Source organism: Poeciliopsis prolifica, unplaced genomic scaffold (assembly GCF_027474105.1).
Source record: "Poeciliopsis prolifica strain line A6 unplaced genomic scaffold, Auburn_PproV2 SCAFFOLD269, whole genome shotgun sequence".
Lineage (NCBI taxonomy): Eukaryota > Metazoa > Chordata > Actinopteri > Cyprinodontiformes > Poeciliidae > Poeciliopsis > Poeciliopsis prolifica.
In genome coordinates, this window is record NW_026562644.1 from 26,645 (window position 1) to 48,026 (window position 21,382).

General features: G+C 36.6%; 1 protein-coding gene across 1 annotated transcript in view; it reads right to left on the bottom strand.

Moving 5' to 3' along the window:
* Nucleotides 1–18,606, bottom strand: part of LOC129357632 (meiosis inhibitor protein 1-like) — a gene marked incomplete at its 3' end in the record, with an annotated part of 42,678 nt that extends 24,072 nt beyond the window's left edge. Inside the window, 10 exon segments of the mRNA XM_055026724.1 lie at nucleotides 2,790–2,889; nucleotides 5,238–5,357; nucleotides 6,350–6,464; nucleotides 7,559–7,737; nucleotides 9,685–9,894; nucleotides 14,914–15,019; nucleotides 15,813–15,886; nucleotides 16,600–16,650; nucleotides 17,468–17,591; nucleotides 18,221–18,606. Of these exon segments, the coding sequence (XP_054882699.1) occupies nucleotides 2,790–2,889; nucleotides 5,238–5,357; nucleotides 6,350–6,464; nucleotides 7,559–7,737; nucleotides 9,685–9,894; nucleotides 14,914–15,019; nucleotides 15,813–15,886; nucleotides 16,600–16,650; nucleotides 17,468–17,591; nucleotides 18,221–18,364 (1,223 nt within the window).
* Between the last annotated feature and the right edge of the window lie 2,776 nt (nucleotides 18,607–21,382).

Sequence of the window (21,382 nt, forward strand, 5' to 3'; positions counted from 1 at the left end):
ATAATGTATCTTTAATTGATGCTTTCCTTAAAGTTAATCTCATTATAGAATTAAGAATGTTTCTTGTATTGTTGATTTGCTCTGATTCCTTTCTCAGAAGGCCTCACTGACAGAGAGCAGAAACAAAATCTTCCTGCAGGTTTACCTCTTGGTGAAGAGCTCTGCTTCGGTTGAGTTGCTGGCCTCCAATAAAACCATCATTGCTAAGATCACTACATATTTTATTAATCTTTGTGCCTGGAAGGACATTATCTAGTACAGAATGATTGTGTGTTAGTTAGTGAATAACATTTGACGCTGTAGCTGTTTGCCCCCTCCCTTTAGAGCTACAGCGTCCTTGTGATTAGGGATCCTAGAAACAATAAAATAGAGGAGCAGACAAAATGTGCTTCAGAGCGGTAGGAGATTGTAACTGAAGCACATCTCTGTCCGTTCTCCTCGCGAGTGAAAAAGAATCTAACTCTTTTGTCTTTTCTGTCTTTGTTAATGTATGTTTAACAGGTGTTAACCCTAACAATGAGACATTTTAAAGGGGAAGTATTATGTGTTATTTAGAAATAGACTAAATAAACCTTTTGAGCTCCTCAGAGTTGCAGTTTTTAAATATGATGATTTCCTAAATCTGGAGTTTCAGAAAGAGCAGGAGTTTTTAAAGAGACAGAGACCCAATTTCTCTGCATTAAATTATGAAGTCAGATTTCTCTCAAGTCATATTTGAAATATATACAACATTTTTCGAACAAATTAAAGTAACATAATGGACTACTCTATAAAACAGCACCATGTGCCAGGAAAACACATGATACTGTCTCTTTAAGGATCCACAGACATGACATGTTGCTCAAAGGTTTGCTGTGTGGACATCAGCAGTATTTTTTCTATGTCACTAGCGCCCACGTATCCATGCACACTGTGTTTTCTTTCCTCCCGGCGAAGCAGAGCACACAAAATAAATAAACGGCACTGACCTCTTAGTGTGACAAATATCACCAAAGTTTGTCTGCCATAACATCTGTGAACTGTTGCCACAATAAGTGTCACATAGAACATTCTAAATAACACAGGCATGCTCGATGTCATGTGTACATCATGCCAAAAATTTCCCATCAAGTCGTTAAACTCTCAGAATCCTAAACAAACAAAACTCCAAACTCTGCTAAAAATCTCACACACACCTGATCCACCCATATATATATACACACTCGTTTTGGCTCACTCAGCACTTCAGTGCTTAAACGTAGCTCTTAAAGGACAAATTTCACTCTTGGATTATTAAATCTTTTATCTCCTCTATCATTACCATGTGACCGGTCACATTCCATTAAAATGATGTCAACCTTGCAAAAATAGGACGGTGTTTTATTAGTCAGTGATACATTTTCATCATGTGGACACCAGACAGTTCATTTAAATCCAATTAAACTCAACAGTGCACCGCACTTAACATGTTTTACAAGAAGTCACCTCACTATGCTGGTTGGTGCACCTTAGTGTTATGGCTTAGGGTCATTTTTTGGGCAAGTAATCCAAGAGTAATTCACATACTGTCAAAAGTGAAAAATATAATTAAGTCTGTAATAAATCACTCAAAACATAACATGATGCAAAGACATAAGAACACTGGAAAGTCATTAAACGTAAATAAAAGGATATTTTTATAAACCAGACCAATTAACATAAAGGACAAGACAGTTTTTTACGCAAATGTTAATAAAAGATGGAAATTAGTACTTGCTCATTGGCAAAATATGGGTCAATTTCATCAACCTAAAAGCAATTTGAACCAGATAGCATAAAATGCTATCTGGTTCAAATTGAATGCTGCTGCTTCGGATTCAATGCAAAGCAGCAGAGCTCCGGAGCTGTCGCCTGCCTGTGAGAAACTATATAATCAGTAGCAGAGGAAATGTTTAGTAATCTGGTTTAACTGGCAACTGGGCATATTTTGGGGGGGTGGTTATGGCCGACCTGTCGGGACGCTGCCAATCAACCCTGAGCTCAGCGATGCCAACTCTGTGGATGCAATTGTCTGGATATCATCCAGGCTCATCAAGCTCCAATTGTATGAAGCTGAAGAGTCCAAGAGCTGGTTTTCCAAATGAAACGGCAACTACTGACTGCACACACAGTGCAGGATGAACCTGTTTGTGTCAACAGGAATCTTTTTCCTTCAATAAATGCATAAACTATAAGTGATGCATAAATACAATAAACTGTTTTGGGAAGGCGGTCAGGCATTTCCTCATGAGAATTTATTCAGCTGAAATTGTGTTTATAAATGTCTGAGTTTAAACACACAATATTTGTACATGAAGCACTCGGTGTGCTGCACAATCAGTCGATTTAACCAAATTTTGTTTTGTACTGATATTTAAAGCAACAAGTTCATTTGAAGGGATAGAAATTCAATTTCAGACCAAATTTGCCTTTTATTCTTTTGATTTAACTTTACTTTATTCAACAGACTCATGGTCCACAAGATACACAAAAACACAACATAAAAAACAAGTCTCCAAGTCGCTACTTTTATTGTGAGGTGATTGAAAGTTTGTCTTTTGTTAATTTACTACCAAAGAAATCAAATAGCGTCCATACTTTACTATTTTTAGTAAAATGTTTTTGACCTAACTTGAATTGATTCAGGCAACAAAACACACCTAATTAAAATTAATAAAAATTGCTATGTCATAAAACATACTGATTTTACTACAGTTAAACACATCAATAACTTTTTAAACTGCATTGGTAACCAGAATCCAAAATTCATCTCACAATTTGTAAAGGCTCACCTTTGAAGTATTTCGGTGAGGAGCAGAAAACCTTGTTTTGGTGCTTCCAGATTGCTCAGCTGCAAAGCCTCCTTAAGACTGCGCACCAGGGACTCGATCCCTAGAACACAAACACAAACACAAATACAACGGGAGAAAAACAAACAACAAACAGCAGCATCTCGCTCAAGTGTTCTGAGAACGTACACGTTATACACCATCAACTACAATAACTTCCTGCATTAAAATATGTGACAAGGCCTTAAATAATAGCAGAAATTATGCACCAAGAAAGCGACCCTCATTTTCATTCGTTTTACACAGCAGCAATGAGCCGTGTTTCTAATTTACTGCTACATGGATGCTGCAGTAATGAGCTCATTTTCTCACTGATCTAGCAACAGAATCCAATATGAGTATAATATCAAGAAGTGGACAGGCAGATATTACACATGCGGGCATAATTTTTCGTGACTGGAGATGACACTTTGTTTGAAAAGGGTCACATGAAAAAAGTATCTTAAACAGCATCAGTATGTCCGCTAGATTTCCTACGCTCGATTCGCATCTCCCTTCAAAGCTCAGTTTGGCATTTCTCCCATTCACTCTGATTTTCTGGAAGAATTTCTACTGGGCAAACAGCAGACAGGAGAAGTATGATAGATGACTTTTGATTTTCTGCAGCATTTTAAAATTCTAGTCTGCCTGTAGTTTTAGCAAGGCCAGCAGAGAAATGAACAAAGCCGATCAGGTGAAGTTTGCCGCGCTTCCAAATACTGAATTAACATCAACAGCCATTTTGTTCAGCTTGCCACTTCTCTCTTTGCAGTAGAGGATGGTTGTTCACAGTCCAGGTCATTTTCATAGTATGTGATGTATAAGCATAACATGCGCCCTGGGCAGAGAGTCTTCCAGGAAGCAATTGTTTTTCAAAAGTAGAGAGCCCAGACCCTCTGTACAAAAAGTAGAGCTATAGGAACTGTTTGTCCTCTGCTTTCTTACTATCACACAATATAAAGAGGGCAAAAAAAAACATTATTAAAGAACCTCTCATCCTTGTAGCTTTATGGTATTTCGTAAACTGTTTAGATATAATGTATGTTTTAGTGTTTTGTGTTTTTATTAAGATGTCTTACCTTGCTTACATTTTAATTGAGTGTCGCTCTGCCCTGAAGGTTTACTTAAATTGCAACAGGTTGCATATTACAGTTGCAAGTGGCTGGTAAACTGTTCCTGTCAACTCAAAGAGCTCTAGGCAAGATAACAAAGGACCCACTGAAGGACGAACCTGTCAACTTCACAGTTCTGTCATGACTCTTTGAAGGGCAAAGCAAAGGCACTTGTGTTGATAAGGAAACATAAGAGATCATTTTAAGGAGCCACAGATCATACAATCTGATCAGAGGCTTAAAACTGAAATCACAATCAAAAAAGGAAAAAAACAAATACAAAAATCTGTATTTAAAGCCAATAATTAGAATAAACACTCCTTTTAAATGGGAATAAAACAGAATACATAAATTAAAATTTAAAATACAATTAAGTGAAACTACAGATGTTCTAAAATTACAGATGTAATTACCTGATGGCTAAAAAGGGAATAAGTGAGATTGAGGAGGAGTCTTGTTTATAAGATGAAAGCAGGTGTGGTAAAAATATGAGATAGAGAACATTAATGATTTGAAATCTTAAAAGTCATGTTTATAAATTAATAGAATAATTAAATCAATCAACTGTGTTAACATTTTAGCAACAGAGTCACTTAGTGACAGTTTCTTTTCATTTTTAAAACTGTGGAATTTAAAAAACACTGCAAATCTACATTTAAAATTAATTTAAAAAAAATATTTGAACAGTGACAGACTATATAAACACAAACCTCCACCACAATGGGAAATTTACTAAAACTTTTTATCAATCAAATAAAATTCACAAAGCAACATTATTCTGCATGAGCTTTTAATGGCCTGTATCCCCATCAGTGATCAATCATCAGTTATTTTTAGATATGCAAACTTGGTGATTAAATACAACACTGAAAACTGGTTTCTAATCCGTTTAAACTCTCTCATCCGACAGACAGAAGAACAATGATCAGAAGTGAAGCTAAAATATGAAAAAGCCCTGCCATCTCTTTTAATGAGGTCATGAATCAGTGCAATGAAAAGGGATCAAACTTCAAAGCTGTCTGAGCTTCACTTCTGTGGGAGAAATACTTTCATAGCAAATATGTACACAGTTGAAACCAGTAGTTTGCATACATGGAATAAAAAGATAGTTTTTCTTACAATTTGAAGTAAAATCAAACCAAACATCTTGTTTTAAGTCATTTAAAATGACCAAAATTATAAACAATAAGAAAAGTTTGTTCTGATTCAACTTCAGACATCAAGAAAAAAAGTAGATGTGTTTTTTTTATGCTGTGTATGTAAACTTGGGGTTTCAACAGGCCTGAGTCTGGGGTCTCACCATATACAGAGTGGCATTGGGAGAAGAAAAGCGGCTCCTCAGTCAGTAAGACCAAACAGCTGTAGATGGACCACAGCAGCATCTCACTGCTGCTGCTGGCCAGACGGTCAAAGAGAAAACCTGAGAGAGACGGAGGCACAATAAACGAAATGTACAGTCACTCTGCCACTAACTGAGTTCATAAAGACGTCTTCCAACAATCTTTGTATATGATGTATGCAAAAAAATTATAATAATTGCAATCTTAACCAGCCAGTGTAATTCAGGGAGAGAGGTAATATTTAGCTAAACTTACCTGGAAAAGCAAAAGAAAACAAGAAAGAATTGGGAGACAAATCAAAAAGCAAACAGCTATGTAAAAAAATGAATAAAAAATTTTAAAAGTCAAAACTTGCATGTTTGGACCTATGGATATTTAATATCAGTTTCAATATTACTAAACAATTAAAGCTGAATACTTTTCAAAACATTTTGCTAAATGTAACATAAAAAATATAATTTCTTTTGAGGAATAAACTAGAAACCTGCTTCATTTTTTCAGTCTAAAATGGCTAAAAGTAAGTGACAGGAAAAGCCTTACTCAGCGCTTTAACCGAGATCTCCTGCAGGTTTAACTCTGACATTTCGTTCTGTTTGCTCTTATCAGCTGAGGTGACGGAGAGCACCATGTGGAGATCAAAAGAGCTGCCTGAGGTCTTCGGAAAAGAAAACCTAGCAACTTTAGAGTCTGGTTTAAATTTTAATATAAACCAGACTTCATAAAATGATCAATTCCACTGTGTGGAAAACAGTTTATGGGGAAGTTTACGCTGAAAACTCATGCAAACTTGCACAAGTCGAGTCATCCAATCAAGTTTGTCCCAAAAGCAGATTATAAGATTCTGAAAATAGTCTTAAATGTCATCAATAGCAACCATATGATGTTTGGTTTTTTTTTTTTTTTTGCTTTTTCATAGATAAAACAAACAAGGTTTATTTTTCATAACCTTAAATTTGAGTTTCTTCATCTTTAATAAAATAAATACAAGATCAGTGTGAACTTTTCGCAAAAAGGACTGAAGAACTAAAACATTCGAATGGCTGATTTCTTGTCTAGTGTGTCTGTGTGTCACCTGGTAAATCAGCCTTGATGCAGAGAGCGCAGTACTGAGTGGGAGAATGAACCAAAATGGCAGCGATGCACTTCGCACTGGTCACTTGCAGCATCTCATCACCGCTCAGTAGCAACTGAAAAATTTAATGTTTTCATTGGGATCCATCAGATATGCAAGTATCACCAGAGTACAACGTTGGTCTGCATCAAATATATCTAGGCTGATTTCCATTCCAAAACAAGGACCATAAACTATACATATATATTTTTTACATATAGTTTGATTACTGTAGATTAAATAAATCAACATTAAATCAGATTCAGGGTTTTAATGCCAACCGTAAAACATTGAATAACTTTAAAAAACATGTCCAGCTAAGGAGGAAACAACCCCCTCCTTGCCTTATTCCATTTATTTAAAAAATAAGTTCTAAAGTAATAAGTATTTAGAAAGATCAACTGACTGAAGACGTCATTAATTACTTATAATTAGAGTGAAAATTACTCAGATCACTTAGAGAGTTTACCTTAAGGAATTTTATATCCTTCAGAAAATAGAATAAACTCTTATTTTTCTTTTTACATATTTATCCTGGAGAATCATCTGGAGAATAGTGAAAGCAAACTCCATTTATATATTTTGTAAAGCTGCACAGAAGCCCTGAGGCTCCTGGTAGTTTGAAAATGAATCAACAACTTAGCATAGCTGCAGAAAACATTCACTTCTGATGAATCAGCTTTTCATTTTGCAACTTTTGGGGATTTTTAGATTCATAAATGCTGAAATTAAGGTTTCCAAACAGCAGCGCACAAGTTGATTTGAAGGGGGAAATGACATGTAGGGTTCATCCCATCAGTTTTACACAGTTTATTATCTGACCACAGCTGACGTAGGCGTGGACGAATTAAATCACAGCATATTTCGTAGGATTACCTGTGCTGTTATATGAATATTGAGAGTAATATTTACACAAAACATACAAAACATTGGTGGTTGAAAGATATCGGCTGATGTCATGAACTGTGAGCAACCACTGAGAACATCCACCCAAATATAATCTACACATCGATTTCCCAGACATGAAGCACAAATATTTGTATAGGCTAAAGCCCAAACTGAACCCCTGCTCAAAGGAGCATTAATCCGGGATTAGAGCTTGTTGTTATGATGATAGTCAGTGTTAGAGTTCAGCTCTCGGGAGTGGGAGCAGGATGTTTAGACAGAGACCTTTTTCAACAGGAGAGGCAGTAGGCTGTGGTCAGCAGGCTGTTGCTCTTGGTCTTGCATGAGGGCCTGGCTGTTGTTGGTGAGGATGTCCTCATTCGCGTCGCACATGAGCGGACCGCCGGAGCTGCTCATCAGAACCGACACGGCTTCTTCATACTTGACCAGCTGCCAGAGCAGGCCTAGCAGACGTAGGGTACAAGGGACTCTGATAACATGCTTCAAAAGTATAAGAAATTTTCACTCAAAACAGATCCCAATGTCCGTAAACTATGATAAAATATTTAATCTACACATCATTTCTCAAACTCAAGTGGAAAACAGGCCATGTTAGACATTACATAAATTACTGATGACGAACACATTCCTAACCCTGAAACTAAAGAGTTAGCATTAGCACTTGAAACTAGAGGAATGCTAGTGTACTGCATCATCTCCTGTGACCAGATCCATAAATAGTTTTAATTTTAAGTTTAAATCCTGACTTTTCTATAAAACAAACAGGTGCATTGATTTGGATACAAGAATTGACTCCACTTTGGTTTTTTTGTCTTATGGGAACAAAACTTGGGTGCACTTACATTTGAATATGCACTTTCCATGTCGCTTAATTGTCAGATAAATAATAGCGTTTGAAAATAACGCTGAAGCCGGTATTAAATCTACTTTTTATTAAGCTCAAATTTCTGCTCATTTTTTACTGATCTGATGTATATTAAATGTCACGTTTTCATTAGGTATATGAGGGAAATCCTAACTAAGAGAAATAAAGGTTTGAAAACATCTCTCTGTGTGTAATAAATCTATATGTTTCACTGAGTGAACTGAGTTGCTGAAATAAATTAACATTTCAAAGATACTCTAATTTATTGAATATAAGCATATGCCTGGTTAAATATCCATTAGCAAGTTAGACCTTGACTTGAAGCTTTTTGTTGCCACCCAGAAGGGTTTTTTTTGTCTGGATATTTGATAGTTAATTAAATTGGATGATTTTCTTGCCATGAAATGGCTTTTAAGCAAAGCAATTTGTAATTGGATTGAAATTGTTGAATTTATGAAGTTCATTCCAGGCTGCTGTTACACATCCCTTCCCCTACCTAGCATTTCTATCATAGCAACTAAATTGCTCAATGTAAGTCTTGTCCAATCTTATAGCAATTTTTTCCCAAAAGGAAAAAAAAGGACCCAGATTTGAGTGGAGTTTGAAGATGTCGATTTTAAGCCAGCTGCTTATCATGATCTTGTGTTTTCTGTGCTCTCCTCTTTCTCGCTTCCTGGCTTCTGTTCCTGTGTTTCTAATTCTCTAGAAGGAACGGACTCCTCCTGCTGTGATTTTAACTCCCCTCTGTCTAATCATCTCATCAAGACCCCAGCAGGTCTCGCCTGGTGCCTGATTGTTAGCCTTTGTTGCGATAATCAAGCTCTCGTTGTGTAACGTCCTCAGATAATCCAGATTGCTTACCCAAGGTCTCGTTGGGTCCTGGAACAAACTTTTCTGGGTCTTACCTTGAGTCTTCGAACATTAAAATTCTTGTCCTTCAGCAGGTATCAGGCCGGATTTACAATACCTACCTCCCCACCATTGCACTTTGTCAAAGAGACTAATCCCTGAAAAACTCACCTGCATGTACTCTCTTAGTCAACTTTCTTGGAGATCGGTGCATGAATAAACAGCAGTAGTAATGGAGTGAAATCAAGTTCCCAGTATGGCTATGTGATGATGGTTTTCTTTTAAATGTAAGGATCACAGCGCAATAACAAGGTTAGGACAGACAATGAATCTCGTTTTGGAATGGAAAAAGAAGACTAGCATCAGTTTCTGCAATGAATCTCCTAAAGCTATACCTTTACCCTATAAACGTTTGTTAAATACGCTTAAAACCCATCCTGACACACAAACCAACTTAAATTACTCTACCAGGTCCTTTAAGCTTAGAAGGTTGTTGAAGGTAATAAAAAACAGAGAATTTACAATAACCTCAATGTAATGATTGTTTATGAATATTATTAAAACTGTTTAAGGAATAATCATCAGCATTTTACCCTAAAAATAATGTCCAAGGTGTGTGAACCTAAATGACAGAGAACTACTAACTTGTGTTCAAGAAATATGAATATTTTCTCACCTGCACAGTTTTTAATGAGCTGCGCTGAGCTAGCGTTGCTAAACGTCTGCAGCAGCAGGGTGCATAATCTGTCCCTAGTGGCAACGGGCAGGTACTGCATCCCGGCGTCTCCAGATGTCTGCATCAGCTGCAGCCAAACATGCACTACTGAAGTCTTCAGTGCTTCGTTTGGATATCCCAAAGCTGAGCACAGGTGATCCAGCAGGGGAACTGATGAACAACGGGAAAAAATTGTTAAAAGTAATTGACAAAACTGAAAAAAGAGTAAGTAAGTCAAATGAATATTTCCAAGCTTTCTCATTGGTAGCGCTAATCTGTAGAACAACCTGTCTTTGCTAATGACCTGTCCTGATGAAAGTCTACACCACACCACAGAGTTGTGCATTAGATTTGCATTTGTTGTGTTACAAATGTAACGAACAAGTTACATAATATTTTACATTATAAAACAAGCATTTTGAAGAGCAGTTCACAGATACAAATCAGAAAACAGAAACGCTTGTAAATATTATGTTTCAAAGTAGATTAGCTTGATGATCTTTGTGCTGTCCTACAGTTACCACAAGCCATCTGCTTTAGTGCTCCTTCCTTTGGCTATCTGCAGAAATCTCTTAGGAGATTAGTGATAGTGCTGACAGAGCATGTGGCTGTTACTGCATGCGCTGCCTCTCTAACAACATTTACAGCAAACTCTCAGACTGAGGATGCACCAGCCACAAAGCAGAGCTTACAATTGACCGTTTTTGCAGCCATTTGTTGTATGTAGGTCTTAATACCCAGTCTTGAACATGATGTATAGACTCCAGCATGATGGAGGAACTATAATAATACTTTTAATAGCACTACAAAAAGGCAAGGATCAAATACCAGAAATAAAACTTCTCTTAAAGACGAACTGAAAAAGCAGACAGGATAGAGAGAGAGGGTAGGACGGGCAAAGCCCCCCATGTCTACCAGACTGGGAGTCTTTTTGGATCACAACTTCCAGGTATGCAGGCTGCCAGAAAAGGCAGCCTTTCACATTGCCAGAAAGAACAAGCAAAGGCAGCGGACAGAGACATCATCTATGCAGTGCAGAGAGAGGTGGGAGACGTCAACACAGACTCTGCAAGTAGCAAACAAGAAAGAAAGATGACAGAGCCAAAGAGCGGAGCTGAAAGCCAGCTGCTTCTGTCAAGATCAAAATCCAAGTGAGCCTGGAGAGGACATGTTTGATTAAACTAAGAAATATGAGGCAGCAAAGATGAGAGCCAGGCATTAAGGCATTAAAAGGGAGGGAGAGGGAGAAGACAGAGCGGTGAAACCTTCAGAAAGGGGACAGTAATACACTGCTGTTCAAAAAGTACACTCCACAACAAATAAACACAGCTGTCGGCACAACATGAAAGGATAAACAAATGACTTTATTTTTCCTTTGTCAACAGAGGAAGCAAAGGTTTATTTCCATGCTTTGCTGCCAAGCTGTGATGCTGCATGCTCTGAAATATCACTCCATTACCCTCGCGAGCCATTTTCAAAGGTGTTGCTTGTTGTTGTGTACAAATCATTGCAGAATATTTAATTGGACCCTTCACAAGGCTTTTGAACTCTCAACTTCTAGTGTAAATACCAGCAATTCCCAAGCTGGGGGCTTGCTCTTTTAGAGTGTGCCTTAATGATCTTATCGTAGGGGAGGAGGGCTGATGACACAAGCGAAACTACAAAGTAAACTCATATTACCCCTCTGAATAAGCTGCATCAAACAGAGCTGCTAAGCGAATATTTATGGAGCAAAGAAAAAAGATTTAAGTGTATGTAGATTTGAAGTTTAGCGTTGTTACAGTGCTATATGTAGAAATTATTGAGGTTATGATATGTTTAAGGAAATTCAGAGAAATCCTCATTTAGCTAGAGCTCTATGAGCAATGCATTTTTTCTGGTCTTCACTGTTTAAAACACATTTTAATAATAATTTTGAACCCCCTTTCGTTGCTCTTCTCAATTAAAACCATATTTGATATTTGTGTGTCCCTTCACTGATGTTCTTGTCAAATTTAGAGTATTTCATCCACAAGCCTATGAAATTTGAATCTTTGATTATCTGTAACTCTGAAAAAAAAAAGAAGCTTTTTTTCATCTTGATCTCTTGTATCTCATTTTCCCTTCATCTTTTTCAGCTTTAATCAGTTTTTTTTTATTAATCTCCATTCATTACGTGCACTTCAATAGTCCAATTTTTTTTCAGTCCCTTTAGCTTATTTTTAGGATTATTGAAGACATTCTTAAGGAGGGCTGGCTTCTAAAGTGGCATCTGGAATAACAAGAGACTGTAGGAAAGGATGTACGTGCTTCCTATATTTGTGTGTCTGTATTAATATATCCTGAAATCAATTTTTATTCCTTTCTGTAGGATCTCTGTTTATTTTCCTCAATCTCAAACGACTCCACCAACTACAGAGAAGGGGAACGACATCAGAGCCAGAAGACAGAGTTAATTTTACAGGCTGGGAGGCAGACGCAGCGTCTGAAAAAGGATGAAATCCGCTGGGAGCGCTGGGCTTCTGTTGTCATTGCCTGGCTGCTGTCGTTAGTCCAAACAGGCCCACAGAGACGTGTCGAGTGACAGGCCACAGACAGATACACACAGTCAATAATGGCAGCCCACATCTTACATCAGCAACATAGCAAAGCATTCCTACCTGTGTCTGCTTAGGAATACAGACAGAAGGTGGTCACAAAACGGAAAACATAATGGCTCTAATGCCAGCGTTTTGGAATAGGTCTTACTTTTGTTCGTAAGTGTAAAGACGAGCAGTCGGCCATGACGAAACACCTCACAACATCCACAAGCCTGAATAGGCTAACAATGCCCCCTGACAGAGCGAGCAACTGATCCATTAGCAGACAGATGTGTAACTGGTTGAAAATGAGATTTAATCGCTGTTATGTCAGGGAAAGGTGGCCAGGTGCAATACTTTCTCTCTCAAAACTGTACCACACTATCTTCTAGCTCTAAATCCACCAATGTATTGAGTAGGGAAATTACATGAGTGAAATGTAGCTTCTTTTTTTTTACGTTTTGGCAGCAAAATGTTTCCGATTACCATGATAATGTTTCCAAGGGTTAGTAATAAAGTAATCACAGAAGAGCGGCTGTAATTCAGACTTTAACTTGTGGCTGCTTAGCAACAAATGGAAAATAAATTAACTTGTTTTGGTTCTTCAGTGTTGGCTTTTTCATTTTCTTGTTCTTTCGTAATCAGCCTTAGTTTCTCTCTTTACTATTTATGTTTTCTTAGTTGTTTATTCATTTAGGTTTAATCTGTTGTGCTTATTCTCTAAACACAACAAATTTATCTAACTCTTAAATTTATCTCCTAGCTTCTCTCTCCCTCAGTCTGCCTTCTGCTCTCTCCTCACAGCTGCACCCTCTTTCTAATTAGCACTGGCCCATTGTCTCATAATCTGTATCATAATCAGGCTCCTAGTATTTAATGTTTCTCTCCTTCGCTCCTTGCTGGATTCTTCAGCCTGGCTCTTGGTGCCCTGTTTATGTTCCACTGATCTTTGCCCTGCATTTCTTGCCTGCTGGCTTCAGTCTGAGTGAATGATTTCCACCTGTAATAACACTTTTGCATAATTTAAACACAATTGATATAATATTGATATCCATAGCAGATTTGTACACAGTTATTACAATACTAACTGTTTATACCATCACACTCCAAATAGCTGCAAAGGTCACTTTATGAGGTCATCGACACAAGAAATGATTTAATTGTGTATCCTGTTGAATAAACCTGGAGTCATCAAATCCACTGTGTTGTGTTATTATTGTTGGTGGATACTCTACACATCCCTGATAGGAGAAATTTCTCAATGCCACAGCAGGCGGTCAGTGGCCAAAATCAGGTGCAAGGCACAGAGTTAGATAAATTTAGTTTTCAACTTTCATTTAGTTTTTGTTTTGAAAGAAAAGAGGGGCTAATTATAATTATCACTAGAAAGAAAAAATAGATTATCTTCAGGATATTTCCTACTTTTGCACACCATAAACACGTCTAACCAATTCATAACTTCATCTAATTTCTAGTTTGAACCAGACAGAGACACTGAAGAAAGACCAGTATTTTTTTTAATTATAACAGTAAAAAGAACATCACCAATGAGACCAAGATGCTTTATCATCTCCTGCGATTACTTAGAGCCAGACAATATATTGAGCAATATTGCAACTGGAGAGCTCGGGATCAATATTGGGTAGGCCACATATATTTCAGGTGTTATGCATTCACATTATGCTTGCCAATACTATATTTGACCAGTTTTTTTACACCTGATTCACAGCAGTGGTCAGGATGCTAAAGCTCCAGGACAGTGGAGGGTCATCATGATGATAAGAAAGATAAAGAAAGAGAGAGATGGGCTTCAAGTATATTCTGGTATAATTATGTAAATTGTTTTCATTATACCATATGATTCCTAATAGTAAATAGTAATGTGAACCAGCAGCATTATTTGATTTTCCTGAAGCAAATATTAGAATATCACAATATCATCAGGAAAGCATGTATTCTTTGATACATTATGTCTGTTTTCAACTAAAATAAAGTATCTAAGAAGGATTAAGGGTGATTAAGTAAAGGTGAAATGGTAAAACATAAACTCATAAAAACAGTGGAGTAGTATCTAAATCAGCACAACATGCATGCATTTTTAAAGACAGAAAGTAAATCTCACAGAGAAGAAAATCATCAGCCTACTGCAGGAGACATTTGTCCAAAGGATTAAAGTTTTACTGCTGGCACAGAAATACAAACAAACAATCCAACAATGGTTGAATATTAAACAAACAAATATAAAACTGCTATTGGTCTGCTGAGCGTCACTCATGATGCATGTCGGGAACTTGTGTTGTGGCAATGCCTACCTATTTCTATATAAAAGCTACTTTATCTGGTCGTCTACTTTATCTTACCGTACTTTCTATAGCAGCTTTTAGAGTGTAGCTTGTAGAGTAAAGCTAGTTTTAGCTTTTACCATTAAGTAAACACATTATGTATGATTAGACAGATCTTTAACACATTCTTACTCCACAATCTGACAACATATCGCCAAACAACATATTATATAATATATTGATTCTGGAGTCTTGAGTATTAACAAAAAATCTTACTAAAACTAATTTCTCATCTGCAACCCTCTGCCTTTTTTTTAAATGAACAATCTAATTGAGCTGCAGGGTCTTACCGTACTGAGTAATAAAGCTGTGAGCCACGTTGGGCACCGTCTTCACAAGGTTCCCCAGGAAGTTGAACGTCGGCAGGAGACGCTTCACACTGACCTGGCCGTTCAGCTGCGTAAGATAATAAAGAGAAAAACTTAAATTAAATGTATAGTGATTTTAAGCTGGCCTTAAAGAATCTCGTCCTGCTAAAAACATTAATGTGGCTGGATAAAACAAGGGGAGGAACAATCATGCAGAAAGTGACACAAGCAATTTGGTGGAAATTTATCTGTTTCACATATGGTCACGTTGGCGTGGATAGATTTTTCCTTAAACAAAAAAATTAAAATTATCATCTCTCTTTTACATTTTAATTAAATCTCTATATCTCCTCAAGGAAATTAGCATTTTTTCTATTCCCTCAACACTACAGTAGAAAAGTATGTTCTTTTTAAGCATTTGTTTTACTGAAAGTGCTACTAAGTTGCCTCTAATCTTCAAACACAGAGGCAGGACATTAACATTTAGTGCAGATAAGATAGAAAGGAGACAACTGTCTAATTCCTAGTCCAAGCAGGGAGTTCTTTCCGTGAAACATTTTTCCATTTTTCCGAGTTAAGATCCAAGATTTATGAGGCCTGTCAAGGCTCCCAGGTGTTAAACCTTCCTGTCCTCAGCAGCACAGTCAACTTAACTCCGTCAACTGATTTCACAATGATGCTGCTCGACTATCTCCTCAACCCTGAGGTGACACAACAGCAGTGAGACGAAGACAAGAACCCTGCTTCCGAAGCAGCCTGGTGTGGATGTGACATCGGTTCCAGAATTGTTGTGTAAAACTTTAGGACGCGTGTTCCTGTCCCGGCAATTTTACACTCACTGTGCAAGCATTGTTGGAAGAATATAAATGGGTTTGGATTACCTGTTTGTGGACCTCATCCAGAACAAAGTGAAATGGCAGCTCATTCTGAAACTCGAGGAGCAGCTGAACCAGCACTGATTGGCACACACACACACACACACACGGACATGAATCAGAGAGAAATTCATTCAATAAACAGCAGTGAAGAGACTGTTGTACAATTTAACACGTTTCTAGCTGTCAAGCAAGATGTTTGATCTGCTTGAAGCATTTCATTAACAATACATCTAATGTTACATTCATGGCTATGTCTTCAGTTAAATGAGTTTAAAAATGTCAGAGGAAAGAAGGAATGAACATCCAGTCATTACGGTTTTACCAGCTTTTATAATAAAGCGGTCCCTGAGGCATTCAGGGACAGCAGCCATAAAATTATTTATGCATTAGTTCTTACAAAAACATTTTCATACTGCAAAAATCTGTTGGTTTAATACTATATGTTCATTAAAAGACAAAAGGGTTTATGGGTATGGAGAAGTGTGAACACTGATGACAGCATAGATCACAAAATTAGAAAAGAAAAAAAAATACTTCAACTCTCCAGTAAGCTAAAATGTACAAATATCTACCTGCAGATTGTTCTAACAAATGTGTAAAAATAGAGACAAGTCACCTTATTTACTGCCGGTGACCCTGCATGGTTGAACATAAAGTCTGTCCTTATGTTTATAGGAGTTCAGATGTGGGTACAACGTGTATATCCACAAGCAATATTGATGCATTTGTATGCGAGTACATATGGAGAAACACACAAACATAACCAAAGCATAAACAGGAATCCCTTCACCTTGGTCAACCTTTTCCACCGTGACTGGGTTCTCCTCAGTTTGAAGCATACCTGAGAAACAGGAAGGGCATAAACTCCACAAGTATTGAAAAGAGAATCTGAATAATTTGCCATCATTGCAATCTTGTGCACAATGAAGCAGGCTTGCTTTTAACCTTGGCTAGCAATTTATAATTATTTTTAGAGTACTATTTGGAGATAATAATTTAAACTGCACATGGACTGAGTGGCTGTCAACAAATTTCTGAATCTTATTTTAACAAAATGTTGCACATTTTAGCCGTTCAATTATGATTCATAATTTTTTTTTTCAACTTGATATATCTCAGTGATTTTAGTTTTGCCATACTTTACTGTAGCAACTGTATTCATAATGAGATTGCCCAGGTAGACTATATTTAAGAAGTCGAATATCAACCTTTCAAAATATATGTGCTGAAAACTTTCACAATACATTTCCACCACTTTCACAGTTACGTACTTCTCTGTCACAATAAAACATAAAAACCAATTGAGATGTGTGGGCTGTAGTGTGATGAAAATGTTCAAGAGGCATAAACACTTTTGCGAGGCGCTGTATTGTTCTGTAGCTTAAAAATACTCAAAACTAAAAGCACCAAAGGTGGATAAACAACTTGTCCTTCAGAGAGATGACAAATATGTTTTTTTTTTATCTACATGGTGCAGTTTTATTTTTTCCTGCTGTTTCATTTCTGCTATTCTTGTTATGTAGAGTGCTTAAATTAACTGAGACAATAAACTGGGTTATATCATCGTATCTCCTTTGAAAACATAAATTCTAAGTTTCTTGAACAATCTTCCAATACCTTCCTTTGCCCTCTTGTGTGCTGGTGCATATTTTCCTCACCTAATAATGTGGTAATAAAATGCAGAGTGACTCTGTGGTCCTGTCGAAACAGCTCTCTCAAGGCCCCTGCAGAGCTCTTCAGGATGCCACTTATACTCGACAAGGCAAAACATTTCCTCACCGACTGCAACAAACACGTAGAGTGCATTAAATGACCTGAGTGAAGTTGGCCCCCCCACCTTCTTCAAATCAGACAAAATTGGTGTCAAAGGTTTGTGCAGCAAAGAACTCTTGTTTGTGCCGCTATCATGTCAAAGATATAAAGAAATGTTACTGTTTGTGCAAACGTTTGATACCAATTTTGTCTGATTTCATAAAAGTGTGTGTGTGTGTGTGTGTGTGTTGGGGGGAGGAGGGAGGGACCTGGTTGACCTTTAACCTTTCATTAATATCTTCAAATCCAAAGCAGCACAAAAGAAAATGTTTGCTGCACAAACATAGTCGAGTTAATTGACACCAATTTCATTTGATTTGAAGGTGGGGGGCTGGTTGACCTTTAATGACCTCCAGAAACATTTCTTTACATCTTTAAAATGATAGCAGCACAAACGAAAGATTTTGGTGCACAAACGCAGCACAAACGTTTGACACCAACTTTGTCAGACTTGAAGAAGGTGGGGCGGGGCAACTTCACTCAGGGCATTAACCTGACAGCTACGGAGGTGGAAATGCTCAGGCTTGAATACAAAGTCATAATATCGCTACTGTAAGTTGGGGAGGGGTAGCCATTGACATAAACAGCGCGATACTTACGGCCATTTCTTCCGTCTCCATCATTTCAATAGCACAGGCCACACAGAGCAGCAGCCCGCCGCCCTCAGCAGCCCGCAGGCGGACGCTCCACTTTGGGTCATGTCTGAAGTGAACCTGCTCATAAACAATATCCGTGCTCGCCATTGTTGTTGTTTCACCTACCAACTTACATGACTCGGGCAGGTCGACGGAACAAACAGGAGACTAGTTTGTTCTCTCCTCCGCAGACTATAATGCTAACACCACGTAACATTCATGTTAATTAAGCCTCTCGAACACAAAATGACTCCCGCTCACTTTTCTTTGCAGTCGGTTTTATTAACGAGTCGCTACAAACCACCAACCCCTGTCAAACTAGTGAATGACGCAGCAATTAATAAACTAGCTTAAACTAACGTGCCGCTCGCGCGCAAGCTTACGCTGTCATCACAATGGCGGGAAAATTCAAACTTTATTGACAGCAGGAGACAATGACACAGACGCTGCCAAAAGACAAAGGATCATTTCTTTATTTTCTTTACCTGACAGTAACTCAGACTAAACCTTTCCTGTTTTAGGTGAGTTAAGATCATAAACTTTATTTTCATCCTTTAAATGCCAGGATAAGAAGTGAGGTATCTCTTTTTATCTCTAAAATCAGAAGTGCATACACTGCATTGAATGCCCACATGATTTTAATTAATTTGAGTTGATAAACTAGGTACACCTTATATGTCTTTTAAGGCTTTTATGACACAATGGACCTTTAATTACAGCAGTCACATATAAAGTCATAGGTTATGTAGAAAATGACCTAATAAACTCCATTCCATGTAGAGGAAACACTGTTGGTTAACCACTTGGCAGCCAACACAATCCATTTTAATGCACACAAACACATGGCTTATATTGGCCAGCATGTCCGGAAGACAACATTTGAAAAATGTTTCTGAGAAACGCAGCCTATGCGCCTACGCACCTGATTCATTTACTCTTTTTCTGTCAGGAGCACACACACACATATATATATATATATATATATATATATATATATATATATATATATATATATATATATATATATATATATATATATATATATATATATATATATATATATATATATATATATATATATATATATACATATATATACATATACATATGTATGTACATATATATATACATATATATATATATATATATATATATATATATATATATATATATATATATATATATATATATATATATATATATATATATATATATATATATCTATATATATATATATATATATATATATATATATATATATATATATATATATATACATATATATATATATATATATATACATATATATACATATATATACATATATATATATATATATAAACATATATAAACAAGAAAAGGAAATGTTTATTCTAATTCAGTGTCATATAGCGAGAAAATATAGGTTATATTCACTGAATACAAATCCAACTTGATCATCTTCCAGTTCAACTTTCCAAACTATGCGATTTGTTAATGATTATGTTCACTTACCAGACTAACTGTCAGCAATACAAGTTGTTAGCATGGCATGTTTCTTCATCTTGGACGTTCAAATAGTCTAGCAAAATCTCTGCTAAATGAGATCTTTAATAATGTGTCTGTGAAAGATTGAAATAATTTGACATGCAAATATAATACTTTTCACAGGACCTATCAATATATATATATATATATATATATATATATATTATATATATATATATATATATATATATATATATATATAAAATTAAAAAAAAAAAAAAAAAATCCCTTCTGACCCACCGCGGTGGTTCTTATCCTCTGAGTTCGGGTTCTCTACCAGAGGCCTGGGAGCTTGAGGGTTCTGCGCAGTATCTTGGCTGTGCCAAGGACTGCACATTTCTGGACTGAGATGTCTGATGTTGTTCCTGGGATCTGTTGTAGCCACTGCTCCAGTTTGGGGGTTACTGCCCCGAGGGCCCCGATGACCACAGGCACCACTGTGGTCTTCACCTTCCAGGCCCTCTCCAGTTCTTCCCTGGTATATATATATATATATATATATATATATATATATATATATATATATATATATATATATATATATCTCACCACTTGTTAACCTGGTATTTAGCAAATGGGTTTAGGTGAACCGATATGACCTAAAACAGGAAATGTTTATTCTAATTCAGTGTCATATAGCGAGAAAATATAGGTTATATTCACTGAATACAAGTATTTGTTTTTAGCTGTAAAAAAAGCAATTTGCTAATTTATTTTTATCTTCTCGTTTCACTTTATGTGGTGGAAGAATTATTATTTTGAGTAAAAATAACAATTTGGAAACACCAAAGTAAAAGACTGTAAGCTGGAGAAAAAAAGGCGGTCTATTTTGTTTGAGTTTCCTTTTCACTCTGTTTTTATCTATTGCACTTTTTATTGCCCACAAGAAATGAACTGGTGTTTCAAAGCATAAGACAATTGCTGAAAGAAGAAATGTTTAAGGCCACCGTTCTGTCATACAACTTCCACTAGTGGAGCAAAAAAGACATTTTGTGTTTGCAAATAACATAGTTAGCCCAGTTGAGATATTTTCATCAAAACATAAAAAGAGTTTGTATGAACTGAGGTGGACAAGAGCAAACCACAGACAAATGCTTGCGTCTAAACATGCTGTTCTGCTAAGTTGGAACTTAAATATTCAGGATGATGTCAAATCCAACTTGATCATCTTCCAGTTCAACTTTCCAAACTATGCGATTTGTTAATGATTATGTTCACTTACCAGACTAACTGTCAGCAATACAAGTTGTTAGCATGGCATGTTTCTTCATCTTGGACGTTCAAATAGTCTAGCAAAATCTCTGCTAAATGAGATCTTTAAATAATGTGTCTGTGAAAGATTGAAATAATTTGACATGCAAATATAATACTTTTCACAGGACCTATCGCAATTTACGAGGTATCCATATTGGACATTTCCGTCAAGAATAATGGTAAACCTTTAGAATTTTCCACTTTGAATTCCAACTTCTACAAACTCTTTTTAATCGAACATTTTTTCAATGGAGGCTAATAATTTTTCATGACATTGCCCAGGCCCTGTGGTACTACTGCTTTAAAATGCTTACTACAATGGTAGCAATGAAAAAACAAGCAGTA